The sequence below is a fragment of the Lissotriton helveticus genome, chromosome 12, assembly GCF_964261635.1.
Source record: "Lissotriton helveticus chromosome 12, aLisHel1.1, whole genome shotgun sequence".
Lineage (NCBI taxonomy): Eukaryota > Metazoa > Chordata > Amphibia > Caudata > Salamandridae > Lissotriton > Lissotriton helveticus.
Window position 1 is genome coordinate 193845991 of NC_136073.1, and position 22468 is coordinate 193868458.

Here is a 22468-nt window from a genome sequence, read left to right on the forward strand (position 1 = left end):
TTACATACCTGTTTCGATAAAAGTTCAAGCAAGTATTCACTCAATTTTTTTTTTGTTAGAAGGAAGCCTTCATTCCAATATTTCCTATTATTCACGAAATGTTCTTTGCTGCCTGTTGCTGCTCCTGGAAACAGTACATCTCATGAACTACAATGGAAGCATTCCCTTGAATGCTGAATTATGCACCTCACAGAGGAGATAATGACTTTGAAACAGAAATACTTCAAGGTGGTTGACTTAAAGCCCCTCCATACTGGAATAAATACATTCATAGACTTAGATCAGGCAGACAGCTAAAGCTGTTGGTAGCCAGGCCTAATAATATTTCACTTGGTTGGCTATTTGGTGACATTTTTTTCTCATTATACTGAGGAGTGCTCTACCAGGGCTTGAAGGTGAGCCTTATTGTACCAAATTGGTGAGGTTAAAGGGCCGGAGATGCTCGGTGGGTGATGGCGAGCACATGGTCCACTGTGTCCAGATGAGCACTAGCTGCTCGTGGCTGCTGCACATTGGAGACAAACCATCCATATACATACAAACATAATCGCTTTATCGATAGAGCCTGCCCAAAACTGCTCCATTTTAGGAAAGAGTTAAGGACACACGCCTTTACAGAACACTACATCTCAATGCAGTAACATGTAACAATCCATCAACCAGCTACCTCTCACGTTGCCTTTGACACCATTGGCTAGGTCCTCACTATAAAAATACCACATGCATGCAACTGACCTAGTGTCCGAGAAATGCACTTGACTACTGCAGTAGATGACTGTGCGAAGCTATAGTAAATGATGCAATAACTTAGGGATATGAGAGGTTCACTGTTATTGGGGTAAATATTCAAACAGGGAAACCTATGGAGCTTTCTTCTAATGCACACTCCTTTTCTCATCAGTTTGGCAGCTTTTTCTAGCGCCGCCTTTCGTTTTCCAGCCACGTCTAATCGATATACTTGAGCTAGCAAACTCACTTGTGTGAGACGGGTGAAGAACTGGGTTGTGATTTTCAATGCCGCAACCTCTGTGTGGTGATGTCATTGCAGAGGCCTCCCTGCATGCCTACGGCGAGGAAGCTTTTTCACAGACTTGCATTCTGTTTCTGGGTGAAAAGCAGGGGTGGCTCCTCTGTTGGAGCAGAGGAGTGTCACCCCGCTTAAAATCCCTCCCTCTACCCCATGAAAATGTATTCATGAGTTCATTACCATTTTATTTTTCATCCCCTGTCCCGAGCTGAGCGACAGGATGGAGGCAAGGCGGACGAGTTACAGCAGCTTGGAGGAGGGTGTGCTATCTAATGCACTGTTTAAAGTGTGCATGTCTTTTTGGCCTGCCATCAAGCAATGGCCAGCCACACATGCGCACTTTAAATCTCTCATCCTTGAAAGTGCAGGCCTGCAGTACACTGTGGAGCGCAGAGTGAGGCCGTTCCCTCAAATCAGGGTGCAGCTCACATTCTGCATGTGAGCAGCGCCAGGATTGGACAAGGCAGTTCCAGCATCTGGTTCCAGTTCCTGCAAAGAGGTGCAGTGCGAGGACTTCGCGCTAGGTACGTTTTTTTGTTTGCTTTTAAATATTATTTTGCAGGCGCGCATTCGCCCCCCGTAAATGCCATCTGCCACTGGTGATTAGGGGGAGATCATGTACCTCTTAATTAGTATTTTGGGAGTGTTGACCAGGGCTTTAAGTGGGATGAAAAAACTGGGGGGGTATCTCAAAGGGTGTGGCCAATGTAATTAGGGCATGGCTTAAAACACCTAAGCTAAAAATCTGCGCTTAGCATAGTGTGCCGTCCGGCTTGTATTTGTCCGTTTCTGTCCTTGCATCCAGATATGACACAAGTAACATCATACCTACAAGTCAGGGCTATTGACTTTGTCAATAGTTGTTTGTTGCATTAGATAAATATGCAGCAACTATGGCTTGTATATAATATTGAAAAAGCTTCCACTTGAAGCCCTGGTGAAACCATGACAATGCTGCTACTCCTGAGTTTCAAAAAGAGAAGGGAAATCCAGAGAGAAAATGACTCTCTTTAAAGAATTTCCCTCCCCTCTAACCTCACCTGGCATGACGTCATGCCGAAAGTTCTCCATTAGTGAGAAGTGAGCAGTGTGAGCACTGATATGTCTGCTGTCACTGCAGTCCGGAAAAAACGGTCCGCCTGTACCAGGGCACAAAACAGAGCCTGATAGAGGCCTGTTTCAAGGCCCCCTTTAAAAACTGCCCGTGCTAAGTACCAGTGAGACACGGCTGACTTAAAGCCCTGGTGCTAACCAAATGCCACAGCTCAGAGCGGGCAGTGCACAAAGACTTTTTGGCCTTTTTACAGCTAATCACATCTGCAGATGGTTCTAGTTGTTGGAATAGGAGTTTTGTCCCTTAAAACCAGGGCTCGAGTTGGGGGTACACGCAGGTACACAGCGTTCTCCCACTCTTTTCACAGGGTGGACGCCGCCCCCCTGCCAAGAAGTTGGGCCCCACAGAAATATGCTGAACTTGTCCTGGTGTAAGTTTCAGACACCGGGACACGTTTAGCAGTACCTGCCTGCTTTTCATTTCCAGCAGCAACGTGCAGGTAGGGAGGGAGCCTTTTTTCACCTCCAGCTGGGCCGAAGTTAAGGGGCCATCCGGCCGCCTTTTGTTTGTATATGCTGACTGGGGGCTGCCTGGAACCTTACATTTAAATGTAAATGCTACAGAGGGCAATAAAGGCACACAGCTTGCCTTCTCTTCACAGGTACTTAGAGAGGCATGCTTTGGCCTTTATTCTGTCCCTGTATATAAATGCAGACACTTTCAGACTGTAAGATAGGTTAGTTTGTTCCAGTATTTGCACAAATAATTTAAGTAGCACTATTTTATTTATTTTATAGAGCTACGTTGTGACGTCTTTTGCATATTGTCTTACTTGGTCAGTCCCCCCCACTTCTTTTTATAGGACACGTGCCCAGCTTAAAACGAACTGGTATAAACAACGCTGCGGCGAGGATCCGGTCATCATGTCTCATAGCCCTGCCATAGCTGCTTAATACAGTCGATTAGATGTGGGTGGACAATCTCAGTTCTATAAGTAACCAATAGGACCAGTGGAAACCATTTGCAATTGGTCAGATGGAATTCCCAAAATCGACCCATGCTCGGATCGCAAATATATGTTGCACTGTGCCTAGTTTATAATGTGGTCCATCACTCAAACCATTCTGTCTGCTGACACGCGAAGAGGAGCGTGGAACACCTGCTGCGTCAGTGTTGTCTCGAGAGCTCGTTAGATGACGGGCGTAGCGCCTCGCTGGCTCCGACCGCGCGCCTCTCTGAGAAATGGGCGCATCAGCAAAGCCAGACGGTTTCTGCCTCTGGGGAGTCTGTGGTCAGTTTAATGAACTCCTGGAAAGGAAAAAAGCAACATCAAATGAATAATGCACAACAATTTCCCATCTCCGTGATGGGCTCATTTTGACTCGTTCATTAACGCGCTGCATTTGCAAGTCAGAACAAGCGTTCATTCTCTCTTTGGGCAAAAACGATTTTCTTCTAAAAGGATGCGTTTGTTGTGATAAAAAAATGGCGTGTTATGTACTTTTGACAACAACCTTTTCACTCCTCTTTCTTTTCTTTAAACCCCCTTTCCGGTCTTTGAAACCACTTCAATTCTTTTTATTGGCAGTTTTCGTTTGCCTTCTTAAGGCGTTGCTTTTGAAGCATCAGGTCATTTCTTTACTTAGCCAGACTTACTTTGTTACTTTACACTTAGTCCGCCATCTGCTGGCAACATTGCGAAACTGCACAAAGATTTTGAACATGAAAAACAAACGATGCGAGGTTTATGCAACTCAGATTTTTCGAAGTGTTTTGACTAAGAGATAATTTCAAAACAGACAAATCTGCTTACTGATTGTTCAGTTAATCTGTTAGTGTGTGTGCCGTCGCAGTCCAAAGGGACCCGGAGTATTGCGCCATCCGTTCCAAACAAAGCAAATCTCTATAGAACAATGTGCCTGCCGCCGCGCCCTGCCAAGCAGACATGCATGTCTATTTACTATATTCTGATGTCCGTCCCAATCCCCTGATGATCTTTGTTACATGATTTGCACTGTTGCCATCTCCTAGAGAAAAATAATAAGTGATAGTTGAAATATGTGCATTAATTTCAGCCACAGGTGGTCATACTCTTACCTTGTCAAGCTGCTCTGTTGGGTTGCACGCTGTGGTGTCTGTTGTGTGTGCGTGTGTATGAATATATCACTTTTTCCTTGTTTCGCATATATTTGAGACTGAGTTAAAAAAAAATACATAAGCTGTATGTTTACGCTTTCCTTGTGGCTCCCAAGGGTATTTTTCTATTTCCTGCAAATTATTCCATATATCGATCAGTCTATTATCTTTAAAATACAACACAAAGTAAGTCAGGTGTTGGAATGAGACATGTACGTACGTTAAACCCAGGTGGGTATGCTAAGGAAACAGATGTGGAAAGGAGGTGCTTTACTTATGCAGACATCTCTTCTCATTTTAGCCCTTTTAAAAATGCATTGTGTCTCAAAATATTAAAAGTCCACCCAACACCCTTCCATTTCTAACTCGCTGTTTCATGCCTGCATTAACACCACAGTGCATTTACTTCCGCTTGTTCCCAAGCAAACAAGTTAAATCCAACAGCTCCCTTTCCTTGAAAATGGCATTAAGTGTTCTTCACTTTTGTCTTAAATACAAAATGTTTGGCTCTAGTTCATTGGAGCTCCGTGGTAAAGCTGCAGTAGATCACTAGGGAGATAAGATGACAGACTACCGCTGGGGTTGGAAGTACTTGTTTCAGTCTATATGTCAAATGTTCTAATTACATGAATGAGAAAGATAATTAAGAACTCATAGAAAATGTGAGCACTAATCATAATTTCTATGACAAAATCACCCCCTCATTACATTTTGAAGGAGAACGCTTTAAGTTTTACAGTTTGATTCCTTTTTTTTTTTTTTAAACCTTTTTATTGTTGCAAGAAGTGACAAAATTCATTACATTTCAATTCCGTACTAAACATACATATACAATTGATACAGACAGTAAATAGATGAGTGAAAACAATACAAAATAAACTGTAAACAAAACTTCATGTTAGCTCTACCGTTAACGTAAAGGCCTGCTAAAGCAGAAAGACCAGAATAAGTATAGGCCTAATCACATTTCTTGACCTTCAAAGAAATGCTTTTTACAGTTTGATTCCATTAAAATGGCATTTAAGTGTGCCACACTGTCGAAAATACAGAACATTAGTGCTCCAGTTTCATTAGAACGCAGAGAGAAGCTTCTGTATAACACTATTGTAAGTACATGTTTTATTCAGAATATCAGACTTTATTTTCACATGGCTGAGGAATATAGTCTGAGCATATAGGCAATGTACTCTCATTTTAGCTTCTGAAACACTTATCATAACCTATGAGAAATCATGACCGAAAACAGTTTGGTCTCAAACATGGTTCATGAAATCCCAGCAGAGGTTCAACTTTTCCACTGGGTAAAATCACCATAGAACTCCCCATAACCCTAATGTGAGAGTAGTCTTTCCAAACACATGAATTATATTGTGACTAGATTCTGTTATTACCCTTAATATGTGTTCCATTGTGATCCTCAGAACATGGTTTCACTACAGTGCATTTTATTGGGGATAATGGCCTGAGTCCTTCAATGTAACCTACAACATGGTGTCCATGTTGTGGCAGGCTAATCAAGTGGAGTCTCATTGAGATCCCTCCCACTCCCAACAGTCGGTGCTCACCCTGCCTCCATTTTGTGTTTTTTAAGTTCATTTACAGAGTGCAGGGACAATTTCCCTGAGTTCTGTAATTGCTGCTACAACATTTCATGGCCAGACAATTAGGATTGATTAGTCCCCTTTAAATTGACCATTCAAAGCACAGCTGGATTCCAACAGTTCAAATATAATTCATTTGTAATCCCTTCATAGCCACCAGGAGCCCCGCTTTTTTCTCAAATAGGCGAATGGATTTAGACCCAATCACAGAGCACGTTTCCTGAGTAAAGTTCTGACTTGTCAAATTTAGCATCATTCTGTTCAGCCATATTTTCTGAGTTGGAGAGCAAATACTCCTATTTTCATTAGCACTGAAAATCGCACTTCTGGAACACTCTCCCTTCTTTTTCATTAATGGTGCTGAAATGAACAAACTTTTATTTGTAAAGCTTTGCTCAGATTCCACAAATGACACTCAAGTTATAGTTAGGAGTTGAAATAGCACAAAAAACTAACATTTAAAAACAAACAAAATCTGAAATTCACCAATTCTAGTACACTGAACGAACTATAACTTTGTTCCAACCATGCACTGCTGTTGACCTCACATATTACATCACTCATCACATGTTTAAATAGCATAATTGATTGCATATCTGATAACACAATTATTTACATCATAGTTATTGAGTGTACACTTTTGTCCATAGCATGGAAATAGTGTAATCCTTGGAGGAAAATTATTATTGTGGATGTGGACAGTCATATGGCGCACTGTTTACAGATCACTAAAGTTTGTGGTTGAAGTAGTTGTCTAAGTTAAACAAGGTAAAGGCTAAGCACACCTGTTGTAGGTTGTAGATTTATGATTGAAAGTAGATTGTGTCTTAAATCTGAAGCCTGTTACAAAAAAACTGTCAAAGGATTGAGCTGATGATAATAGATTTTGGTGCATTGTAGATTGTACATTCTACAATTGTGGGATGTCCCACTAAGACATAGTTTAATTTACGCTGATAGCATGGCCACTCTGCCCACCTCAGGAACATGTGTAGTATATTTTACTAAAGTACGGCGGGTTGTCCATAGAGCCTCACAGAAGGTGTTTTTTCATTGTTGCTCTTGTTTTAAAATTGCACGTAATCTAAGGTGTTTAAGTGGGTAAGCCCATTAAGGTGAATAGAAATTTCAATTTTAGGCCTCAACGATGACATACCATGGCAAGAGCTTAACACATGACCTCCTCTAGGAACTCATCTCCTGGGGTTCTCTGACGTATTGGTCTACACCCCATCATGTGACACACTGAATCTAGTCATTATTAACATCACAACTGGGTGTATTGATCTTTAGCACTCTGGGGTTCCTGATATCCACACAGGGGACATTGTAGATATAGACGCTCGAGCACCCCCATGTTTGTATTCAAATTCCATGTCCCTCCCGAGAATATCTCACACACCGCAGAGGAGTAAATGAATAGTCTTCAACAGTGAAAATGACTTATCGACATATTTCACTCTGGTGACCATACATTACAGGTCAGCACTCCATACGGAAATGGCTACCACTGTTGCTGAACATACTAGGCATTCCTGTTGAAGGCCAGACATAACTATGGCAGCACATTCCCAAAATGGCCACTGCGGTGGCCGCACCTAACTGGGATAGTAGTCTAACACATACAGATAAACACAATTACGTTACTGGTGCATCTATATGAGATATGTCGGCGCACTACTGCACTGTTCCAAGAAGTCTGAGGAGGATAGGTGCAATCAGTGCATCTCAACCACCTTAAAGGGTCCTCTACTATGATCGGGACCCTTCGCCTTCTTAAGTAACTTGGTCCCACCTCCAGTGTAGGCGTATGGAACAAAAGATGAAATATGTATAGAATACATTGTCAAAATATGTAGGTTTCAGGGACGTTATAGTTAGTTGTCTACTGGATACTGAAATTAACAAATCAAGACTGAATTTGAATTGTGAGCCCTGCTGACCACAGTGTAGGCCGGAGGCAGCGGTTAGCTCACTTGAGCTGCATAGTTAGTGGAACCAGAATCATTCAGCGTGTGCGCAGCAAGCCATGATGCGTGATCCAGGAGGGCCGCACTGGTAGCAATCTCTGTTGCCTAGTGGACTGCGTCCTCTGCAATCGCGACTCTATCTGAATTGTGAGCCCTGCTGTGTGCAGTGCACATCGAAGGCAGTAGTCTGTACAGACATAACTCTGCTGTGCCGCTGGGTTCGCAGGGGGCCTGTGTTGAGGAGGCCCCCGGGCACAGCGGTGGCCTTGTGGCAGAGTGAGAGCCGCCACTCTGGCAGACTCATTGGCCTTCCCAGAAGTCAACCACGCCCAGAGCCCTTGCCTATGTATGCACACTCCTATGCTGGATTGGCGTACGTTGGACCAGCCCACTCCATTTCCGCTTACGGGGGGGATGACACAGCTACATGACTGAGATCTTCCCCACTGCCTGAGGTAACATGGTTGTGTCCACTGTCCTCAACACTACAAGGACCAGCAGTATATGTCAACATGGACATGTCTGTGTCCTGCATAGTGAAGTGTGTCCAGCACATCACCGTTACACTTGGCATTGTGTGCATTGTTATTGATGGGTGACTGCCTCCTTCACACATACTTGGGTCTCACCTCTCCCAACATTCAGCTATTGTGTGGCCTAGGGGCCATGCCGTTTTGGGAAGGTCTGCTGTCCAGTTCTGTGCTGCCTCAGAGGTAGTAGGGGGGTGGTCCTGGGGGGAGGTCCTGGGGTGGTGTGGTGGGTGTTGTGGCCTTCTTGGGTGTCAGAGCTGCATGATCAGTAGCTCTGAGGTGTGTTGGTCTTCAGATGTGGCGCTGGGCTCCCTTTCATACTGTAGGTAGTCGTCTTGCTTTACACCAGTAAAAGCAGATGTTTAAATTCTTACTGCTAATGCGACTTATCACCTGTTTTTGGATCGCATCCTAGATTTGACTGGTCATTGAAAATATCGGAAAGTGGTGTTTTCATGTTTTTTTGCATGGGAACGCCTACTCTGCATATCATTAGCGTTAGTTATTGATCTCAATTGTGGCGATATTTTTTGCGGAAGCTATAGCTGGAAAACTGGCGATATTGGCAGTTTGCACCAGGTTGAGAATGGGATGATAATTCTTTTGCCACTTTTGCTGCGCTGAAGTGCCGATAACTCTGCGATAAGTCCTTGAGAATACGCCCCATTGTTTTTTTTTTTTTTCGTCTGGATTCACACACCCAGCCGCTTTGGAAAAAAAAATATATAATAATAATTTTTTGGCCCTGAGGGTTTTTGTGAGATCCCCTGAGCAGGCCTAGGGGGTCTGGGTGTTTGTACCCTGCCCACTTTTGTTGTTTTTTCATCATTTTTCTTGTGATTTGCATGTAGCTACAACAAAGTCTTAATAAACACAAGGGCTCGTTTTAGAGTCACCCTATAACCCAACAGTGGGGACTTATCGAGTTATTGGCACTTTAGCGCAGCAAAAATTGGCAAAAGAATTATTAATTAGTCAAATTAAAAACAGTGCAAAAGAAGGCAGTGTTAACCAATGGCTGTCTAGAATGTAAAAGTGGTCAACATGTTTCAGCACATAAGGACATAAATCTGTCAGTGCTTTCGTCAGGACCCACCCGCTGTTTGCTACTGCTACAGTGTCAAAAGCAAAATATTCATGTGAAAAGACAATATCATCCAAAACAGATAAAGACGATATAACCAAAATCACATTTATTAAGGTGTATACTTTCCTTCCTTACGATCATCATAAGACTGATGGTTTCTAAAAGGAAAACCAAGAAAAAAACGTGCATCTCAATAAAGTTACTCCTCAAACAACACAGGAATACTAGAAATTCGCGAAAATAGTGGCACCTGTAACCATCTATTAGTCTTCAAAAATGAAATATGAACTTATAATTGTTACCTAGATGTATCAAGGAAGCTACCTCACCTGGCAACAGCTCAGGAAAAAGGTAGAGGCACCGCTCTAAAAAGAAATAAAAGTATATGGCTAATTACTACTCCAGCCATAGACAGATTTAATTTTTTACAGAATCTCTGTGTTGACAACTAGAGATGCATGGTATGGATAGCACAATGATACAGATAGGGGTTGTATACATAAAATAATCTGAGGAACCTAGTCACTTATGGTTCTACTTTTTATTTTTATTTATTTTTAGAGCGGTGCCTCTATTTTTTCCTGAGCTGTTGCCAGGTGAGGTGAGGTAGCTTCCTTGATACATCTAGGTAAGAATTATAAGCTCATATTTCATTTTTGAAGAATAATAGATGGTAATAAAGGTGCCACTATTTCTGCGAATTTCTAGTATTCCTGTGTTGTTTGAGGAGTAACTTTATTGAGATACACGTTTTTTTCTTGGTTTTCATTTTAGACACCATCAGTCTTATGATGGTTAAGGAAGGAAAAGTATACACCTTAATAAAGGTGTTTTTGGTTATATCGTCTTTATCTGTTTTGGATGATATTGTCTTTTCACATGAATATTTTGCTTTTGACACTGTAGCAGTAGCAAACAGCGGGTGGGTCCTGACGAAAGCACTGACAGATTTATGTCCTTATGTGCTGAAACATGTTGACCACTTTTACATTCTAGACAGTAATGTGTTAACATTGTCTTCTTTTGCACTGTTTTTAATTTGACTTGTGGGAGACCTCAAAGTTTTGGTCTGTCACAACTCAATTTTCACTTTCACCCATGCCCTGCACTTACCTCCCATTTAACCTACCCCTCTCATCTGCTAATGACATTTACAACAATACTAAAACATCCTCAGGCTCCCTACCACTATGATATGGTTGTAGCCCTTAGAGTCACTAGTGTGACTAAAAAAAGAGGAGACCCAGATGATGAAGCATGTCACCATGTTTGGTGAGTGATGGGAATCCGTTAAAATATTGAAGATTTTTTCTTTTATATTTGCGACGTTCGTCTCGCTATTATTCCTCTTGTAGAATAAGACAGGGTACAGAAATTTTAGTATAGACCCTTGGGTACTCCAGGTATGTGACTATAGTATTTTGGGGCAAGGTATCCAGCTTGGTCTTTAAATATTGCCTCCGACCCTATCCTAAAGGTATTGTGTTCCATGAAGTCTAGTAGTCAACAGTGGTGGATAAACAATACTTTATTAGAAAAACATAAATGAACAACACAAAAACATCAAACAACGAGTGACATTCCCAATGGGAAACATCATCAGGGCAACGTGTGGATCAAAATACTTGTAGATCGTCCTGGAAATCCCAAAACTCCATATTCAGAAACCTGTTGGATAAATGAAGACAATGGTCAAGCGTTAGTATGGTCACAAACGTAATATGGTACAATGTATTGCACTTGGACAAACCAGAATGCTTACAGGTATGATCAATCCTGCACAAAATGACCGTAACAGAAGTTCATGTGGTCGTAACCTTCATAGGAAAAAAAACTGAACGTTACAACCACACAAACTTCTGTTATGGTCTCATTATGCAGGATTTATCATACCTGTAAGCATCATGGTTCGTTTCAGCTTGATACACCTGCATGTTCACTTCACCCACACTGCGCAGGAACAGCTGGAGTCCAAGCAAGGTAACCACGCCATAGCAAGCTTCCTGCACTTGTTGGGGGCAATTGACTGCACACATGTACTACTTGTGTCCCCTGCCGACACTGCACACAATGACAGCAACGGAAACCACATGCATTCAAAAAATGTGCAGGCAAAACTGGACCACCGGGGCCTGTACACTAATGTTGTCGCAAATTTCTCAGGCAGTGTGCATGATTCCTACATGTTTCTCAAGCACCCCAGCCCTGGTCCCCAGACTGGTTCACCGCCCAATGATGACTGCCTGACCCTGTGCACCCAGACCTCACTGCTCACCTGCCGCTACCGGCGTGCCTCCAAGAGGGCTCACCACGTGCCAGAGCTACCTCCTCAGCCATTGCTGGATTCCGCAGCATAGGCCCCCAGCGCATCCTACTGCACTGATCCAAGGAGTCATGTCTGTACAGCCAGCTGCCTTTGGCGTACACGTGGTCTAACCGAGCTCACAATTCAAATCGGATCTTGATTGCCAGGATGGAGTATCGAGGCCTATGCATAATCGCAGGCTGCACTACCGCTCAGCTCAGCTGCCACCAACTCTGTACACCTCAAGTCATCACCACATGGCAGGAGACCAGTGTCCGGCAGAGTGCTTCGGCTGTCACCAACTCTGTGCACCTCAAGTCATTGCCACGTTGCGGGAGTCCCTTGTCGGCCAAAGTGCCTCGACTGCCACCAACATAATAACCACAGGGATACACCCAGATAGAGAGTGGAAATTGCATAGAGCACGTGCGCCCGGCCCTTTTTATTGACAGGGTCACTTGTCCTCTGATGCCTGTGCTGCATGGGTGTGGTGTGTGTGTAAACCAGCCGTGAGGGAGTGGCTGTGGCATGCTGACAACTAGACCTGTGATCAGCAGATCACAACACGGAAGACTTGGGAAATGTAGCATTGTAGTTCCCTCCCTGTGAGCGTAAGCAGAGGGGGCTGGCTGAAACGCGCATCCTTCACGACTATAAACCCACCGAGATAGGTACACGATGGGTGCACGGCTCCACTTTAAAAAAAAATAATATTTAAGAAAGCAGAAGACATTATATCATTTTAATAACACAAAAAAATTACAAAAACTATTTTTAGAATATTAGTTACAAAAAATCACTTTTTTTTTAAATTACTGAAAAAACCATAGGTTTAATGAACATTATAATAGGAAATTAGCATTTTAAAAAAACTTTGAAATTTACTGAAAAACCATAGGTTTCAGGCACGTTACAGCTAGAAATTAGCATTTAAAAAAACCTTAGAAATTCACCAAAAAAACATAGTTTTCATTGACGTTATAGTTAGTTGGACATTTCACTATTACAAAACCAGAGAAATTCCCCTGTTATAGTTAGTTCAGCTAACTATAACTCGCGCACCTGCAATGCACTGCTGATGACGTTACATATTACATCATTCATGACCTGGTCAATGATATCACTGATGACATCTCAAATGACCACTGATGACATCCACGTGAAAATCTGATCCACCTCCTCACACATTAATAAAACCTTTGATACACCCACTGTAAAATACAGACTACCATTTTCAAAACCATTGACACACCAATACCAGTTACTACATATGCACTCACTGATTCCTAGGTCTACACATATCCACTCATTCACCCATACAATTATTCCTACATGCAGTAACTCATCAATACAACAATATCATAAGCACTCATACACCTATACAGACACTCACACACCTCCACCCATCCAGACTTACTAACACACCTAGTCAGTCATGCAAAGAATCAATCACACTTCCATTTACTGACCTATACATTTATACACACACCACATCACTTATTCAACAGATACTAACACATACTTACTCTATTATATAATCACTGATACAAGTACACACACATCCATACAGCCACTCTCACAATCACGGACTGTCACGTATAGTCATTAATATACTTCAACTCTCACATACACTGCCTTTTACATGTGTAGTTACTTGGACATGTACCATTAAGACGTCCATTCACTCACCAACACACACATAAACACACTCACCCACCCATACAGCTGTTTTCACATGCACTCTTGAACCCATACACACAGTGAATCAACCACTCAAACACTCAGGCACCCATACAAATACTCAGGCAACCAATCGATAACCCATATAGACACTCAAGTAGCTACTGACCAACACATGAAGCAGCTTATACAACAACAGACAGACTGATACAGACATTCACACAGTTTAGTCACTAACCCATGTATTCAGTAAGACACATGTAATCTCACTTAAACATTCAGTCATAAACCCACCAAATCCTCCATCCAGTCACTTATACACCCGCTCATTCTTCAATACACCTTGGCTTATATATATAATACATATTTAAACTTTACAGAAAAGCAGTCACTGGATGATGTCATCAGTGATGTCATTTGAGATATCAGTGATATCATCAGTGATGTCATTGACCAGGTCATGAATGATGTAATATGTAACGTCATCAGCAGTGCATTGCGGGTACGCGAGTTATAGTTAGCTGAACTAACTATAACAGGGGAATTTCTCTCGTTTTGTAGTAGTGAAATGTCCAACTAACTAGAACGTCAATGAAACCTATGTTTTTTTCAGTGAATTTCTAAGGTTTTTTAAATGCTAATTTCTAAGGTTTTTTAAATGCTAATTTCTAACTATAATGTGCCTGACACCTATGGTTTTTTCAGTGAATATATATATTCCTGAAGAAGGACTATTGTCCGAAACGCGTCTGTTTTCTTCGTTGCCGTGTGAGAAATAAAAACACCTTTTGTCAAACCTGGAGTGCTTTTCCTCTTTCCAGGACGGGAGGGAGTTTAGGAGCTTATATATATATATATATATATATATATATATATATATATATATATATGTGTATATATATATATATATATGTGTATACAATATGCAATGCTAAATGATAGATACTTTAGTTTGAAGGTATCTGTACAGAGCATTTGAAACCGCATTTAGTCCCTTGAGAGTCATGGTTGGACAGACCGGCATCAGGAGTCCCTAACATTGACCTCAGAATAATCTGCATGCGTTTGTGATAGCTCTACAATCTGCAAATGCTAATACCACAATTGCTGGTATTTCACTAGGTTATGACTCCTATCCCTGTTTAACATAGTGCACATTTTGAAAAATCATTAGTTCATTAATATGTACAAAGTTGTGGAAAAATATTTGTGTATTGTGACACTTTATTGACATAGGAAATGGACTAAATGAATGTTTCTTCAGTTTTGACACCATAGCGGTGATGTAATATTGCAGTATTTTTTTTCATTGCTTACTATAACACTCCTCCTTAATATCCTCCTTCCTGTTTCAAGGGACTCCAAGATTCCAGAACCACCTCAGGGACACAAATGGAAAGAGGTTCGCCACGACAACACGGTAACATGGTTGGCATCGTGGACTGAAAATGTGCAAGGAGCCATCAAATATGTCATGCTGAATGCCAACTCAAAACTGAAGGTGCAGATCTTTCCTATTCTGAGCTGTTGCAATATCGAACCAGTCTTGTTGGTATTCTCTTTCAAGGTTTTTCATGGTGTGAGTAAATTAAGGTGAAAGCCTCTTGTCTACCAAGCCAAAAAATCTTCACTGGGTTTAGATTCACTCACTGCTGACCATTAGTTGACTTTGTTACTATCATTTGCTAGCTTCTTGGTAGATGGCTCTCCATCTTGTTATGGTTGTCTCGCTACTGACTGACTTACTTCTATCCTTCCACTGCTTCATTTTGGTGAACCACTTAATTAGTTATTGCGTGCGTCAGTGCATGTTGTCCCGCTTGTAAGAGATATTGTATACAAGGGGCTTGCAACCCACCCATTGTTTACTATTCGTTGGCTTCATTGTCACTACTTTTTGCTGGCTTTTAAGCGGCAAGCATATGCCAGCTTTGCTTCTGTTCTTTCGGCTGGAGCACGGACTAACTATTAATTTCTTCTGTTTGATTGCTGTCCTTTCACTGATCTCGCTCCACGCAATTGAGGTACTATTTATTTTTGTATATCTTCTTCCCTTCCCACTCCCATGTCCGCATTGTTTTTTTCCCCTCCGAGACCCTTGGGAATCCTGTTCCCCACAGTTTTGGCCCTATGAAATGTACTCCTCTTTGTATTATTGACCCTTGCTGTCTCCAGGTTTCAGCTATGCCAGCCTTCAGCAGTCACGGCCTGTGGTGAACAACCATTACAACGCAACTATTACAACGACATACCATTACCACGCAACTATTACAACGCAAGTCATTACAACGACTTGCGCTGGGGGGCGCTCTAGGATAGGGAATAGTTTAATTTACTATCCAATACCTTCCCTACTATCCACGGGGACTGGAGTTGGAATAGTAAATTAAACTACTCACTATCCAGCACCCCCCTACGCAAGTCGTTGTAACGACTTGCGTTGTAAAACTTGCGTGGTAAAGGCATGCGTTGTGAAAGCATGCGTTGTAATGGCATACATCCATGCCTGTGGTTATAGACCTCTGCGGTTTCCCCCAGTTGACTGCATATGCTGTTGCCTCCTGTTTCTAATGGCTTCTGTACACTCCATGTTTAATGGTTCTCGCTTGTCTCTGGCTTCCTGTGGCCATAGCATATTTATCATTCTCTCAAGTTCCCACTGCCCAGAGCTACAGCACTTCTCACTGGGGTACCCCACCTGCATCACTCTTCAATTCATAATGGTTCCTTTTATTTTGCATATATGGACCAGTGTTGTCAGCTTATTTGTCTGTTGCTTCCTCCTCTTCCACCCCCAAAAACCCAGTTAATGTTGATAATTCCCCTTCCTGCCCCCACCCTCCATTAACTGTATTGCTTGATATGCCTCCCAGCCCCCCATCCATGTTGCTTCTTTCTCCTCGTTCCTTCTTGTCTGTGTTGCTTCTTCCCCCACACTTGCCATAAGAAAAAAGCATTATGACGCAGCTAGTTCTAGCCGCGTCCTTGAGTTTTCTTTTTTTTATTTTGTCTAGTTGCCTATTTCTTCCAGCCCTCCCTCTCATTGCCCATTTCATCCCACCCTCCCTTTTGTTGCCCCAATGTACATTTCCTGCCTCCTGTTGCCCTTTTCCTCTCTCCCTCCCATTGTCCATTCCTTTCCTAATCAGGAATAGGGAACATTTGTGCACTAGGCAGTGGCATTGTGATCCACTCAAGCTCATGAGTCGTAGCTCATCCACACATTCAACTATCTAACAGCACATTAATCCTTTGCAATTCTCAATTTACACATTATTTATGTGTAACACAAGATTTTATGGTTAACTAAGTTACTTCATAGGAAAATATACATACATTTATTTCCATTAATAAATGTAGAATTTAATTCACAAAAATAAACATAACTTTGAAAAACAAAATAAACTCGCCGATTATTGTGAAACTTTAAATTCACCAGTTGTGAAGTTTGTAGTTTCCTGCTTTGCCTTTCGCGTTGCTATTGTGCAATGTTTCACTATGTATAGCGAGAAATGCGTGTAAACATTTTATCTGCAAATTTGCCGGTTGCGAAACATTTATAAGCACACGCAATAAAATTGCACAATTATATTATTATTATTATTTAAGAACTTGTAAAGCGCGAACTGTCACCATTGCAGGCATCATGGCGCTAACAGAATCCAAACCCAGATAGAAACAGAGGCAGCCGAGTGTACACCGGGGAGAGCGGCTAGCCAGGAAAAAGCCAGGTTTTTACCTTTTTCCTAAACTGCAGAAGTTCATTAGTGGCCCTAATCTCGATGGGGAGAGTGTTCCAGAGTCTGGCGGCAGTCACCTGAAAGGATCTACCACCAGCTCTGACTTTCCTAAATCTGGGAATGACTACCAGTTTAGCATCCGATGAGCGAAGATGTCTGGAAGGAGTGTACCAGACAAACTTGGACCTTAGAGGAGCTGGACCGCAACCGTGGAGAGCCCTGAACACTATACAGAGGGCTTTAAATTGGATCCTCTGTCTAAGAGGAAGCCAATGTAGTTTTGCCAGGGCAGATGGTCCATGAGATCTTTTAGGCAGCACCAACGCCAATTTAGCCGCCGCAGACTGAACCCTTTAGAGTCTATCCAGTAGATACTCAGGGGACCCGAGCAGGAGGGCATTACAATAATCCAACCTGCTCAGGATGGTACATCTAACCACCTGGGCGCGAGCATGGGAGGGTAAAAGGGGCAGAACCTTCCTAAGAGAGCGAAGGATGGCAAAGCAGCAGGCCGATGTTTTCTGTACATGGGTGTCCATACTGAGCCCATGGTTCAGCATGACTCCCAGGTTGCGGACAGAGTCCGCAGGCCGTACGGTGGAGCCGGATTCCGAGGGCCAGAAATTGTTGGGAAACGGTCGAGGGATTCTTGTTCCAGCGCTGAAAAGCACTTCAGTTTTCCCGGCATTAAACTGAAGCGAGTTTGCCTTTAACCAGCTTGCCGTATTCCTTAGGCAGTTATGTAAAACCTCCACAGAGATGGACTCCTCTTCTTCCAAGGAGAGGATCATCTGCGTGTCATCGGTATAGTTAACAATTCGAATGCTGAAACCTTTAATAAGCGAGATTAGTGGCCTCAGGTAAACATTAAAAAGAATAGGGCTGATGGCAGAGCCCTGAGGCACACCATGCAGGACCAGGGAGAAGGGTGATTGAAAAGGAGGCATTGAAACCGCCTGCTGCCTGTCCTGCAGAAAAGAATGGAACCACCTCAATGCCGAGTCTCTCACCCCTGCCTCAAACAACCGCCTCAGCAAGATCTTATGGTTAACTGTGTCAAAGGCGGCAGACATATCGAGCAGGATCAAAAAAGATGCCTGATTTCTGTCTGCACGCCTCTGAAGTTCATCCATGGCGGTGATGAGGGCTGTTTCGGTCCCATGGGCCGGCCGACAGCCGAATTGATCCTCGTCAAGTAGGAGAAATTGTTCCAAGTGGGTGGAAAGAGTGTTGCTAACCACCCGCTCTACTATCTTGGCGGGGAAAGGCAGCAGCGAAATGGGTCGATAGTTTTTTGAACACTCAGGGTCCAAAGAAGGTTTTTTTAGCAGGGGGGAGACTAACGCCCGTTTCCAGTGAGCAGGGACGGTGCCAGTCACCAGGGATTGATTGCAGATGAGATGGAGTGAGGGAAACAGCTCATCCGCAAATTCCTTCCAGATTTTAGGGGGGAGCGGGTCCAAAAGAGAACCGGAAACAATCCCTCTCGCTATATTAGAAACATTTTCAAAAGTGAGCGGCGGGAACCTGAGCAAAGATCTTCCCAGAGCCGAATTGGGTACCAGGTTGACCGGTGGAACAGGACCAGATTCCGGGGGGGAGTCACTGTCAAGGGGGATGTCCAGATCTTTAAGAATCAGATCAATTTTTTCTTTAAAGAAACTGGCAAGATTGTCACAAAGATCTTGGGACGGGACAATCACATTCTTGCACGCGTCTGGATTGGTAACGCTGTTTAAGATAAAGATACTCCTGGCATTATTGGTGGTATTACAGAACAAAGAGGAGTAGTAGTCAGCTTTCGATCTTTTAATAAGATTTTTATAGGCAAGAATCTTAGTTTTCCATATTTCTTTAAGGGATTCATTATAGTCGCGTCTCCATTTCCTCTCTGCCTGTTTACAGTCCAGTTTTGCAGTTTTAAGATCGTCGTTGAACCAAGGAGCAGAGTCTCTGCCTCTAAGGATGCGATTTTTTTGAGGAGCACGTGAGTCAACGACCGATGAAATACTGGTGTAAAAGGAATTATAGTTTTCCTCCGCACTCTTATTTACATCAAAAAGTGACTCCAGATGGAACAATTCGCCAGAAGAGTGTAGTCGTGAGAGCGCTTTCCAATCTCTACATTTAATTTCTCTAGTTGGGGCCGGTACATTATGTGAATCCAGTTTCTTATGTAGGAAGAATTTAACTAGGGAGTGGTCTGTCCAGTCCATTGGCAGGGTGTCTCCCATGACCACCAAATCTGGTCCCGCAAAGACCATATCCAATAGGTGGCCAGCTTTGTGGGTGGCTGTAAAAACCAGTTGGGAGAGACCACAGCTGATACAGGCTTGAAGAAGGTTTCCAAGAGCTGAGTCAAGTGTACCATTACGCCAAAGATTAAAGTCCCCAATGATAAGTAACTTTTGATGGGATACGGCGATATTGGTCAGGGTGGTAATTAGCGCTTGTTGCTGTAACAGGTAGAATGAACCTGGAGGGCGATAGCAGACTAGGCCCGTGACAATTGTCCCAGGGCGAGTCAAAATAGAAAGCCCCAACATTTCAGTACCCAGAGTTGGGTCTAAGCTAAGGACCTTAATGTTACAGGAGGATCTGAAGATCACTCCCACACCCCCGCCTTTGCCAGTAGGCCTAGGAGAGTGGAGAAACTTGAACCCGTCAGGACAGGCAAAGCCGGGATCGACCAAGCAATCTGGCCGGGTCCAGGTTTTTGTCATGAACAGAATGTCTCTTCATGAGATTCCACTAAAAGCTGGATCTCCGTGCAGTGTTTAGGCAGGGACCTAACGTTTAGTAGACCGCAGTTCAGAAAGTCGTCGCATATTACATCAGCTCGGGGATAAGACGTAGGAGCTAAAGAGATGATTCCTTTGTCTGCGTATAGCTGACCCAGTTGAATGAGCTGCTCTCTAGAGTAGGGTGGCCTGGGAGGGAGACGCTCCTGAAGTGTGGGGTCAAGTCTGGCAGAGTGGGTGGCCCATGGCGCTACCTCGGCGCGGACGAGCGCAGACGAGCTTGCCTTAAGCGCGCCTTTCACGCGCAAACGGCGCGCCCGCTGCGCTCGTCCGCTGCGCTTCCGGAGGAGGCACATGTTAAATAGGGTATGAGTAGTAAAAAGGGGTGTGGCCTAAGTATTGGTGGGCGTGGCCTCAGCATGCCGAGGGTGGCGGCAACACGACCAAACAACCCGCGGCAGCGTTAGATTCTGCAGCGCGGTGGTGCTAGGAATAAGTGCAAGTGAGTGGTTTTAAAAACACAAGAACACACTACAATTTCAAATAGTTAGCAGCACAAACAAATCTCCCGGCTTCCGCCTCAGGAGGTAAGGAATTCTAGAGTCGCGCTTGTGAGTCAGCGCGCTCTAAATACCCGGATGTAAAAAGGGGGCGTGGCCTAAGTATTGGTGGGCGTGGCCTCAGCGTGCCAAGGGTGGCGGCAACACGACCAAACAACCCGCGGCAGCGTTAGATTCTGCAGCGCGGTGGTGCTAGGAATAAGTGCAAGTGAGTGGTTTTAAAAACACAAGAACACACTACATTTTAAAATAATTAGCAGCACAAACAAATCTCCCGGCTTCCGCCTCAGGAGGTAAGGAATTCAAGTGAAGCACACTAACGTATTTTCTATAAAATATATCCTATACCGGGTTATATATTATCTAAATTGTTGCAAAAAATACAGTTGTCACATAGAGATCTCCAACCAAAAATCATTGCAAACTTAGTTTATTTGCAAAGTTTTCTTTCGGTTTTCGAGAAGGTTGCAACAATTGAAGTTTAAAGTGTCAAGGTTTCATTTTTCATTCAGCAATTTTTAACCCCGCAACAACTGCTCAACAGATTTATACCAAGTTTTGCTCGGGTTCGGAAACCGATTTGCTGAAAAACTTGGATGGAATTGAACATTTCTCTTTCTCCTTTCAAATAAGGAGTCTATAGCACTCATTCAATAGTGTACATATGTCAAATGGTCCAAGCAGTAGGGACTTGCATTAAATAAAAACTTTAATTAGAGATAGAGGATTTTGTGATCTTCAATACATACACATTCACATTTTCATCCTTTGAAACTGGACAACCTCTGACACGGGTTTCATCACTCTATGACTTTTTTAAGGCTTGATTAAGGTTAAAACATTCCGTGTGCAAAGACCTATCTGGCATAATGGGTATATGTAGTAATGCTTTCAGGAAAGGAGCCTCTGCCAGATGTGAAGTATACATTCTGATGCCATCTGTGTATGTACAGAATAAACCCTGAGGCCATTACTTATTAGCAGTTTTTAGCCTCATTGACCTTTACTGTAGTTGGACGGCTGCATTAACACCTTTATTCTGGAGGACGTGATTTTCATGTAATCCACATTACTTCTTCAGCGGGTGGATGTGAACATCATGTACTCACACTGAAGGGAGGAGATCGTTGTGGGATTCAGTTTTGTGGACATGACATAGGTAAGAGATCAGTTGAAGGCTGTTAAATCTTTATCAACAATCGGCACACCATGTGCACTGACAACATGTAATGTGAACAAAGCAGCCGCAGCAGGAGCGGTACCATCGGAAATAGGAGACTCTTCCACTTTCTAGCAGTACTTCTCCCTAATAGATCCCTACTCAGGAATCCCCATAGGATGGCTGTTCCAAAGTAGGAATCCACACACTAGCCACAAGCGATTTTAGGGAGGGAGCACCCCAATGTGGCGCTCTGCTCCCTCTATGAAGAGCGACGAGGAAGTTTTCCATGCCATTTACTTTCTCTGTTTTTTTTTATTCTACCCCCAACCCCACACTCCCCCTAGACCTACCCCCTACCCCAAGCCTACCCCACCACTCCCTGACCCCCTAACCCTCTCACCTCCATGGAAGCTTTCAGACTGTAGGTCTGTATATAATCGTACAGCTTGGCGCCATGGTCAGCTAAGCCCTCCCTTTAACACCCATGGTGAGGAATAGAAAAGAGAAGACTAATAATGTTTAGAAAGCTATTGTGTGAAAGAGAAAGAAGAAGACAATTGTGTTGCATACTTTAGCGACTTTGCATTGCATCTTTCGGAAAGAAGATGGCGAACGTCGACTGGCCTGTCTTGTCTCTACGCAATGTGAGTGCGTCATGATGGATTGTAAGATGACATCCAGAGTTGAGATAGCATTATCTTCAGGCTTTTTTGATGATGCTTCTGCCGCAATATCCCCCAGTTGGTTAACTGGGGAATAGTCCCATTTGAGATGCTATTTCTCTCCTTCCTTTTGTCTTGTTGCATTTCCTAGTTGCTTTGATCTCCTATGTGTTTTACGCAAAGTTGCAGCACAATCAATCCCACTTGTTTCCC

The 22468-nt window shown here is 43.2% G+C and overlaps 1 protein-coding gene across 1 annotated transcript in view; it reads left to right on the forward strand.

The window, feature by feature from the left end:
* The window catches only part of LOC144799696 (DNA topoisomerase I, mitochondrial-like), a 1324061-nt gene that overhangs the window by 1083760 nt on the left and 217833 nt on the right, over positions 1 to 22468 (forward strand). The window contains exon 21 of the mRNA XM_078671191.1: positions 14747 to 14891. Within this exon, the coding sequence (XP_078527317.1) occupies positions 14747 to 14891 (145 nt within the window). The remainder of the gene's footprint in view (positions 1 to 14746; positions 14892 to 22468) is intronic.